The sequence below is a fragment of the Octodon degus genome, unplaced genomic scaffold (genome assembly GCF_000260255.1).
Source record: "Octodon degus isolate 3935 unplaced genomic scaffold, OctDeg1.0 scaffold00004, whole genome shotgun sequence".
Taxonomy (NCBI): domain Eukaryota; kingdom Metazoa; phylum Chordata; class Mammalia; order Rodentia; family Octodontidae; genus Octodon; species Octodon degus.
In genome coordinates, this window is record NW_004524580.1 from 24,687,184 (window position 1) to 24,698,086 (window position 10,903).

Sequence of the window (10,903 nt, forward strand, 5' to 3'; positions counted from 1 at the left end):
AGTTCAATCCCCAGTACTACAAAAAAAAAAAAAAAAAAAAAGGAAAGATGCACAGATCATAACACAAAAGCAGAGATAGCTGTCTCACAAATATCCCTTGTCATTAAATGTCATTTATTTGCTTAATATCCACGTATGTATTTGTTTAGACACACAGACTCACATACAAAGGTATCTGTGTATTTTAGGTGGCTACCTCCATTGAGATCCGCCTATGTATTCGATTTCTAAGACAAACCCCTGTAGGTGACTGGACTTCATCGGATGATGTCCCAGAAGCTTGGTCACTCTCACCGTCTGATCCCATCTTTAGATTCTCATGAACAATATCTGCACCAGAAAAAGGTAGTTTACCTTAAAGAAAGTGTATCCTACTATATCATACAATTTATCATTACAGGTAAAATACATACAGTCAACATGCAAAACTTAAAGCATTGAATCACAGGTATTTTTCCAGAAGAACTGAAAACTCATACCACAGTGATATATGTGCACCCATGTTTATAGCAGCATAATTTGTCATAACAAAATCCTAGAAACAACCCAGATGCCCATAAAATGAAGAATGGCTAAAGATGTGGTATTTTTATACAATGGAGTACTATTCAGCTATAAAACAGGATAAGTCTGAGTCTTTTGTTGGTAAATGAATGCAACTAGCAAACATACTCTTAAATGAAATAAATCAGATCCACATGTGCAAACATTGTATTGTCTCCTTAGTGTGAGAACCTGAAAGAGAAAATGGAATTGAAGGGTACAGTAGATGCTGGGAAAAGGGAATGAATGTATTCAAAAGGAAAGCATTACTGAGTTGAGGAGAAGGACAGGAGAGGGAATGGGGGAAAGAGATTTATCTATGTATATAAGCAGGATGGTTTGGACAACTGTACTGGGCATTTATGCTGGTCTCCGGAAAGGAGCAGATAATATTTAAATTTGTTTTGTCTTTTTTCAATTGTTTCTACTTTTTCTCTTAATTTCTCATACATTTCTTTGTTTTTTTCTTCCAATTTTACATGCATATAATCTGGTAACTTGAATAACTAACTGGTAGGAAGACAACACTATGTACAACAAATACTGTGAAATTCATACTACTTTGTTAAGTGAAATTCTGTATCACTTGTAATTTTTTTCTGTTTTAATTCTAATTTGTACTCTCTTTAAAAAATAAAATTTAGTCTTGGTGTGCAATTAGTTGATCAGCACATAATTTTTAAAAACATACTTCGAATTGTCTTAAAATAGTAAAGAATATCTTTACATTCTCATTATCAAAAGTTATGAAAGAACTAGCATTCAGGACCAGCGAGATAGGTCAGTGGACTTAGCGCCTCTTTAGGCAAGCACAGGGACTAGGGTTCAATCTCTAGCACCACATGCTGCACTGGCCCTGCCCCTCAGTGCACTGAGCTGGCAAATGAGGCCAGGCATGGCGGTGCAAACCTGTAATCCTGGAGCTGGGGAGGCTGAAAGTAGGAGGATCACTATGAGTCTGAGCTGCGTAGTGAGACCCTATACAAATAAAAATTAAAAAGAAAAAAAAAAAAAAAAGAACTGGCATTCCAGTTTTTCCTGAGAGTTAAATGTTAAGACTTGTGTCTAGATGTCCCTAAAGCCTCATGCTGTCATAGGTGGGGTTCCTTCAGAGGTGGCTGGATCTGGAGTGTGATTACTAAGTCAGTCCACTGACTGGTTTGGCACCATCCCTAGTCCCATTGCCTAGACAGAGTATAAAAGGGGCAGAAAGAAGCTGCCAAGGTCCCCATTTGCTCGGGCCTGCCTGCTTGTCGAGGACTACTTCTCTGCAGTGCCCATCTGCCATGCCACTTTGTCTTGGAGCCACCCAACCGTGAACTGAAACCTCTATGAAATGTGAGCCAAATAAGCTTTTTCCTCCTTTAACTTAGAGAGCTAAGTATCTCAGCAAAAAGAAACATAACTAAGACATTGAATAAAATTATAGACTAGAAATGATACTTGAAATGATACTTGAGAATTAGTCATTTCTCTTTTTCCAGATCTAAGAACAGAGACTTGGAAAGTTAACTGACTTTTAAAAGTCATATTGCCTGAAGGCAGAGCAGGCTAGAAACCTGTTCTTCCACCTCTCATTTGGCTTAGTATGCTTTCAATTAAATAATGTATCACTGGGTCCAGAGGCAAATACAGTCGGTTCACAGAATATTGTTCTATAACTTTAGAAGTTGCCAATCCAGCTTGCCCTCCCCAACCCCAGGGTTAACATTTCAAAAATTATTCATTGAGTTTGGCATGGCAGTGCACACCTGTAATTCTAGCATTCTGCAAGGGTGAGGCAGGAGGATCACAAATTCAAGTCATACCTGGGCAACTTAGCAAGACCTTGTCTAAAAACAAAACAAAACAAGGCAAAACAAAACACGTATGTACGTAGTGTATTGTATATGTAAAAGGACTGGGGATGTAGTTCAGTGTGAAGGGCCTGGCTTCAATCTTCAGTACTAGGGCTGGCCAAATAGCTCAGTGGATTAAAGTGCCTGCTTAGGCAGATGCAGGGGCCGGGAGTTCGATCCCCTGGCCTGCCGGGCCAGCCCCACCACCCCGGGTGCACTGAGATGGCGATTGAGACTGGGTGTAGTGGCACGCGCCTATATTCCCAGCACTTGGGAGACTGTACACAGGAGGATCACTATGAGTCTGATCTACGCAGTGAGACCCTGTACACCTTCCTAAATGGAAAAAAAAGAAAAAAAATCCTCCTCAGTACTGCGGGAACGGGTGGGTAGTGGGAGGTCCTTGAGTATCTGTTTTATACGAAACTACAAAAACAAGTTTATGACTTCGCAGAGCTCAAAAATTTGCTATGAAAAAGAATATATATTACAATAATAGAAGTAGAGAGGAGAAAGATTAATTCTACCTGGGAATATGTTCTTAAAAACATGTATATTACATACCTGTTCTTATATTTGCACTTGTCATTCACTCTTTAACTCATCTAGCAAGTGTAGCTCATTAAAAATAAAAGCTAGATCTAGAGCCATCTCTCACTATTATTCCTCTCTGTGATTTTTCATTCCTAAAAGTCTTGTGCTCTTTCATTTTTAACATACTTTTTCCCTCCCATTAGATTAACCTGGAAAACTCAGATTCATTCTTCAAAACTATGCTCCCCCTTGAGTGAAGTCTTAAAATCTCGGACGCAGTGGCTTTTATGCTGGCACCTGCTGCCTGCAGAGCCCTTTTGCTTCACATGACTTTATATCACATTACGGGACCCTTGGGGCAGGATCTGATTATTTGCTTTTGTATTCTAAAACTTAAAGGGCCTGGCTCTTAGACGATCCTCAATATTCATGAACTGAATAGTAACTGCAAGTCAAAGAATGGACTAGATAACTGGACCTCTTTTCCAAAAGAAAGCTATATGATAAATATAAACTTAAATTTAATGAACATATTTACTTACAAAAGTGAGAGAACTGCTTAGGTTAAGAAAAATTGAAATCAAGGTTTCATAGCAAATCAGTATCATTTCAGTATTTTTGGCTTTGTAACTTAGTACTGAGAAAATTCCAATTCCTATTCATAAGCAGTTATAAATGGTAACAGAATACATTTCAACTCTATAGAGATTTCTGTAGAAATTTTATGGTGCGATCTGAACAAAAATTTAACTTAGCAACGAAAGTCAATATACTGATAACTGACTCCTCTTAAAATTGGTACCTAAAGAATCTAAGCTCATGTATACTCTTCGGTCACATTTCTAAATGTTAAAAGATAATTTAAGGCCTCCATTTCTAGAAAAATTTAAACACCTACTTCTTTAAGGAAATGTTTACTAAAAATAACACCTTGAAGTATATAACTAAATTTGCAAGACTGTATGGGTAAAGGCACCAAAGTAAAAACAAAGAGAGAACTGAAAACCCAAGGCTCTTATGCAGACTCTGCCACCTTTTTGGCAGGAGTTTCTGAGGTTGGTATGAAGATGTCTGAATTTAGTTGCTACCGTGGGATTAAATGAAACCCTCAGTATCTGAGTTGCAACTGAGACTTTCTCGTAAAAAGCCCTAACTCTTAATTTAAAAGTGCCAAGCCTTTAAAACATACTGGGCAGAATTTTTTAAAAAGCCTTGTTGCATATGGGTTACAAAAGAAATTTACTCATCTCAGATTGAACAAATACTGAGTGCCATCTGACTCAACTAAGAAATCACATTCTTACCAAACAAGTATAGCTCTGACACGTCTACTGGTGTGCAGCTCTGTTTCCTTTGAGACAAAAGTGAAACAATGACAGCTATGTCAGAACTTTACTCACTTGTCAGTGGGGTAAGGAATTTCCTTGCTGAATCAGGCGGTGGTTTTTAAGAACTAAAAGAATATTTACGTGTTCAATTTTTGGGCTGTTCACACAACTGTAAAAGCTTCAGACACAATATACTTTCGAATTTTACCAGCATTACTAATATTTCCAGTATCACTTTCTTAAATCTAGAACAAAAATAAAAGGATGCTTTGCGTTTTGGTTTGTTGGGTTTGGTTTGGCTTGGTTAGGGTACTAGAAATCAAACCTGGGGGCCCTTACACTGAGCTCATCCCAACCTTTATCTTACTGAGACAAGGTCTCACTACATTGCCTAGGGTGGATTTGAATTTGAGCTCCTTCTGGCTGAACCTCCCAGAACACGCTGGGATTACAGGATGCACCATGATGCCCAGCAATAATGGATGCTGGCCACTGAACTAAAAATGTGTTTTGCATTTTTAAGAGACTTTCCAGCCAAAAAGAAAAACCGGCAACAGAGACATTTATAATCCACAGAACCTAAAAAATATGCTAACCAGCTTTTGGTCTAGTCAATCAAAAAAGCAATAAATCCCTCTGATCTATAGTGTTTTCTGATTCCATGAGGTAAACATTCCCTCTCTAGTCAATTTCAGGCTACCAACCTGACAGCACTGGACATCCAACATTTGGAAGAAATGTGCAGCAGTGCACTGTGGCCTAGTATTTTGACTACAGAGATACAACAGAAATAATCCTCACCTCATAGGCAACAGTAAAAAGTAGTAAAAGGATTTTAGGAAATAATGACTTGTTTTAATTTAGCTTATCCATCAATAAGTAAGCTTATTACATTACATTTTTAAAAATGGCTATTATTAATATCTATGTTAAACAACCATAGCTCCTGAACATTTAACAGTCATCTCTCCTGAACCAGACTAAGCTGATTCCAGCACAGCACACTGTAGGGCTGCACTCACAGGAACAGGCTACACACACTTCCCACAGACACCACTGCAGAGGGGATAAGCTTATACTCTCAGATTAACACAGCATATCAAGAAAGAATCTCTCATGCAAGAAATGAAGCAAGCAGCAGAATAAAATGCACATGAACTCCAGGAAATACCATTATCTATTGTCAAAACATGGTCAGGCCCTGCCCCTGGGCATGCTGAGGTGACCACCAAGTCCAGGCATGGTGGTAGCACGCCCATAATCCCAGCACTAGGGAGGCTGAAAACAGGAGGATTACTACGAGTCCAAGCTGTATAGTAAGGCCCTGCACAAAATATAAAATCATGGTAAGATACTAATAAAAAAGAACAGAAATAATCATATTTAATCTAATCATTGCGCTATTCTATCAGATGGTGATGCTTTGAAGAGTTGCTAAGACCCTAAATTAAGCACCATCTCAGCAGCCATCCATCTTGAAATTTTGCATCTACTGTTACTCGGTTTGTCTTCTTTCTACTGGACAGGTGTCCAAAAATTACTGAGTCCTTCTCCATAGGGTGAGCACCACTACCTCTCTAGAACTTACCTTCTGTCTTCTTCCTAGTCTTAACTTGTTGTTGGTGGTGGTTTGTTTTGTTTTTAATCTGACAAAGGGAAATCAGGTAATAAAGGTTAACTGACTTTCATAAAGCTAAAACACAAATATGCCAGGGATGTAGCTCAGCAGCACAGTGCCCTTCTGGAGTGCAAGGCCCTGAGTTCCACTCTCACTACCAAATAAATAACAAAAATATATAGAGGTCCTGCAATCAGGAAGTTAAATATAGTAGAAACATAATCAAATTACCTAATCTGCTTCCATTTCTGGGCATTGCCATGAAGGAGCCAAGGCTGCCTCCAATAACACTGTGGGGTCTCCGCAAGGGGAGCTTCTTGAAAGACCCTGTGTACTGGTGCAGGAAGGAGTGCATGCTGTGAGATGTGGGAGGCCGGCCATTCTTCACAATAGGCTCTGCAGTTCACAACATCCAAAAATCATTCCAGCGCCAGCCCAAGATTCAGGATCACATGAGAAGGATTGGGAAAGAAAAACAGAAAAGAAAACAAAATGTTGTAACAGAGATCTCTACATTTAGCCTTACTTCTTTGGCTATCTAATGCAAATGTTAAAGTTATAATAATTTCTATGAAAAAGTATAGAAAATAGCTGGTCTAATAACTTATCTATGTATTTCTCATATAGCCAAAATTAACAATCACCGAACTACTAAGTCTCAAGATGGTTTCCACACTACTCTTCCATGTACTGACTTTGTGAACAAAATAGAAATACTTAATTGCACATCAATACAGAGACTTTGAAATTACTGCCCAAGTTTGGAATTTTTAATATAAAAAGTTTTTAAATAATTACAGACTTGGGCTGGGGAAATAGGCATAAGCGTCTTCCTGGCAAGCACAAGGTCTTGAGTTCAATCCCCAGTACTTCCCCCAAAAAATAACAATAGTAATTACAGACTCATATTAGCACAAAGTATCCAAATACAGTAGTTAAAAATTATTTAAGTAGGAAAAAAAATCTGAGTAAGATTGTCAAATGTCTGTTTTAATTCTATTGAGTATATCTTTAAAAATGGAACTACTGGATTATATGGTTCTATGTTTAACCTTCTGAGGAAATGAGATAGATTAATTTTTGCTAGTTTTAAGAAATTAAACATTTAATACTTTTTCATTTAAAATCTGATAAGCTTGGAATTCTTTTCCCTTACATATACTTTAAGAAAATCTACTTAATATTTCAGTTTATAAATTTTGTGCAAACATTTCATTTCATACCTCAGGAAAGCTATACTAAGTTAAGGTCAGTATGCTTAAATCAACCAAAGTTTGTAAATTTTCAACTTATTTTTAATATAGCAACTACAAATTCAGGACTGATCTTTCCCTAGATTCAATCTACCTGTCAGTGTGCAAATAGCCAAGTTAAATAAATGCACCCAGTAATGTGGACTCTAATTATATTAAAACATTTATAACTTAGTTTAAAACTTCACAGTGCAGCTCAGTTATCAAAATGACAGAATCATTAACTCAAAGTCTATTTGAAAGGAAGAGGAACATGTACCAGTAAGAAGTTATGGGCATATATATAACCAAAGCATCATGTATGCTGTAATTTTTCCAAGGTGTTTATAGTACTACTTCTTGAAGTATGTACTTCCCCACTCAGTTGGGTGTACAGAACGCATGACAGCTGCATGATTGTATATAATGCAAGAATAATAGGATTTGTGGTCATGTAATTAAACAAGAGATAGGAGATTAAAAATTGATCCAAAGAGAGTTTACTCAGGGAAATAATAAGTTACATCTCTCATACTCCATACTGCCACTGTCACTTTTTTTTTTTTTTTTTTGGTGGAACCGGGGATTGAACTCAGGCCCTTGCGCTTGCCAGGGAAGTGCTTATTCCACTGAGCCATCTCCCCGGCCCCTGAGCCATCTCCCAGCCCTAGACAATTTTGTTACTTTTTTTTTGGTATCACTGTCATCTGACAAAGACCATTTTGATTTATAAACTCATTATATCATGTATGAGCAGAATAAAAAGCGCTCTCACACACTCATAAGAACTTGACATAGACTATGTTTTTACAAGACCTATCTTAGAAATTTTTTGTGCTTTAAAAAAATAAAACAAAAAAACTCAAACTCCATAAGGAAAGAATGTGTTGGATAGAACCAGTTATCAGGCACTGGTAGGTGACCAAACAGATGTAGAATCTCTGCTAAGGCTGTTCATGAAATCTCCGCATTATTACAGAAAATAAGCAATAGAAGGTTACAGGAGTCCATGCTATCAGCAATCTCTGCAACCCAAGAAGAAGTAATGTTTCATTATGAGAGACGCCTGCAAATATCATTTCAAGCAACTCAGGCCAAAAACACCCAACAGAGCCCGTTTTCTCTTCTTTTACCTATTAGAATTGCTATTACAATAAAGGAAGTTTTAGTAATATAAACTACTTGAAAAAATTAGGTATTTCTAACACCACTTGTTACAAACTGTGTCTTCTAAGATAATATTAAGGTATTCTAGAAAATATGTAACTAATCTAAAAATTAACTACTTGTCCAAAATGTTTCTTTGATTTGTAATTGTCTTTTAAATGTGAAAAGAGATTTGCTTTGCAGTCAAATACACATTAAGAATTTATCCTAGGCACTATTTACCAAGATGCATACTGTGCATATTTTACTCCTGAATATCTCCAGCAAACATTCTAGTAAGACTCTTCTATCCCAAGAACGAACACACTGGACTGAATTAACATGAAGTCTTCAGTGGGAGTTTGGATATTGTTCCATGTATCCAATACAATCAGTTTATAAGAGGAAGAAAATATTATAAAATTATCTTCAGAATTGGATCCAAATGCAAAATTGCGCCTCTTACATATAATTATACCTTAGTTATTATTTTACATTTTCTTTCTACTGAGCCTATCTCTCTTCTCCCCATGTTAAAAACAAAACTGGCAATGTCAAAGGAAAGCATTAGCAAAATCAAGGTCTAGAAAAACAATGTGGTATTGCAGACTGAATGAAAAAATCCAAGTTATAATGTACTGACTGTGCCAACAGTCACCTGACAACCTGGGGACCCTGGAGCAAGTATTACCCTTTTGAAAAAACCAAAGAAGGCATCTAAAGTCTGAGTAAGATAAATGACATCTGACCAACTCTTCTAGTGTTGGTCAAATCGCAAACCCCAGCTTGCAACTAACAGTACAGCTCCCTCCATGATACTGTCCCTTTCACAACACAGTATCTACATGGAATGGAAGGTGAGTGTGTTCATATTTTTACAACTGCTACAAATCTGGAAGAGCAGAATTTCAAAGTACAAGCAATGATGACTTGCCATATTCTGCATATGCTAACACACTGGCAGCCATTCATGGAAGTTCTTTCCTGATTATTATGACATCTCTAGGATTATTTTAGTTTTAAGTACATAGCCATGTTCTAACAATTTCACTAAGTTTGCATTTTCATTCCGTTTAGCAAGCTCTTTTATTTTAACATATTAGTACTTGGAATTGTGAAAAGCAATGTCAAATGCATGAAACATCAAACATGCCTGCATTAAGTGCTCTCAATATTAGGGATAGACCCTAATAAACACAGAACATGAAAAGTAAAAATGCACTCATGATGAATTTCATAACATATATGGATAGTCCCTATGCGTATAGGTGGTTGTAAACTATTAGGAAGTAACAAACAGGAATTTCACACACATTATATGCACTATAACTCAGGTTATAAAAGTAACAAAAATGATTGAAAAATACATCATATTCACTATAACTCAGATTATAAAAGTAACAAAAATGATTGAAAAATACACTGTGATCAAAAAATAGTGACAGCTTAATTTGCTTAAAAATATCACAGTAAAAGATACATTACTATTTTTTTTTTTTTTTTTTTTTTTTTTGCGGAACCAGCAATTGAACTCAGGCCCTTGCACTTGCCAGGGAAGCGCTTATTCCACTGAGCCATCTCCCCGGCCCCTACATTACTATTAATCCTCCTCAAAAACACCCTTCAGTATCCCATCACTCCTACTTCCCGAGAAACAGTTGTAGAAGTCCTCTTTTGTGTCTTTAATTGAACTGTGGCTGCCTCAATGCACTAAATCAACTCCAAGTGTTGGCTTTTCCTGAAGCAGAACTCAGAGGTGCCAGAACCAGTGAATGAGGTGGAAAAGGACCAAACATAATGCTTTTACAAGACTGCCAACACTGCCTGTTCATTAAATGGCACTCAGCAGCAATTGCCGCCATATTTTTGATAAGATCCCATAAAGACATTCATGAGAGAAGACTTCCAGACCTGCTTCAAAAAGCATTATTAACTAGTACAAGGTCTTTTAGTATAACTTTTTAAATGTAAACATTCACCATGTAGTTTATCTCTTGTGATTTGAAAATAGTTATTTAACAATTAGCATAATGTTATACAACTTATTCTTACTTATGAACTAGTAAAAAAACAGATAAGTGGTATGAAATAACTTATCCAGGAGACCAAGCACAGTAACATTATTGGAGTGACTGCAGAATATTCCAGTAACTATGAAAAGGTATGTAATCTTGTCTTTCCTAAGAAACAAAGACTGAGAGATACAAAAGGATACAAGTAGGAATCTATCTGGGCAGCACATTTACACCCTATTTACAGAGTAAGTGAATGGGGAGCACCTATCCCACCCCAAACATTTACCATTATCTTTGCTGCTGTTTTCTTCAATGGTCATTTGTTCAGCCAGTTCAGATAATGACTCATCAATAGTCTGGCTTCCTCGAGGTGTGAGGGACAGCCTTCTCTTGAACTTTTTCATCCTACCAATTGAAAGTCACTTGAAAAATCCTGCAAGTAAAGAATGAACACAAAATTAAAAACATAAATATTTTAATACTCAAGAAAAAATGTCTGGGTTTCCTGGGAATCTTCAAAATAGAAATATAGTGAGGTATTCTACTAAACCCAAAACTTCAACACTTTATTTAAAAAAATAAGCCCACTTTATTTATTATTTGACATCCACAGAAAAGAAGGAATTCAACAAAACTGAGATTGTAAGCA

At 36.7% G+C, this 10,903-nt stretch overlaps 1 protein-coding gene across 1 annotated transcript in view; it reads right to left on the reverse strand.

The window, feature by feature from the left end:
* Positions 1-10,695, reverse strand: part of Cdk17 (cyclin dependent kinase 17) — a 51,868-nt gene extending 41,173 nt beyond the window's left edge. The window contains exons 1-3 of the mRNA XM_004623805.2: positions 10,541-10,695; positions 6,093-6,257; positions 197-330 (exon numbers count right to left, since the gene is read on the reverse strand). Of these exons, the coding sequence (XP_004623862.1) occupies positions 197-330; positions 6,093-6,257; positions 10,541-10,658 (417 nt within the window). The 5' untranslated portion in view covers positions 10,659-10,695. The remainder of the gene's footprint in view (positions 1-196; positions 331-6,092; positions 6,258-10,540) is intronic.
* Between the last annotated feature and the right edge of the window lie 208 nt (positions 10,696-10,903).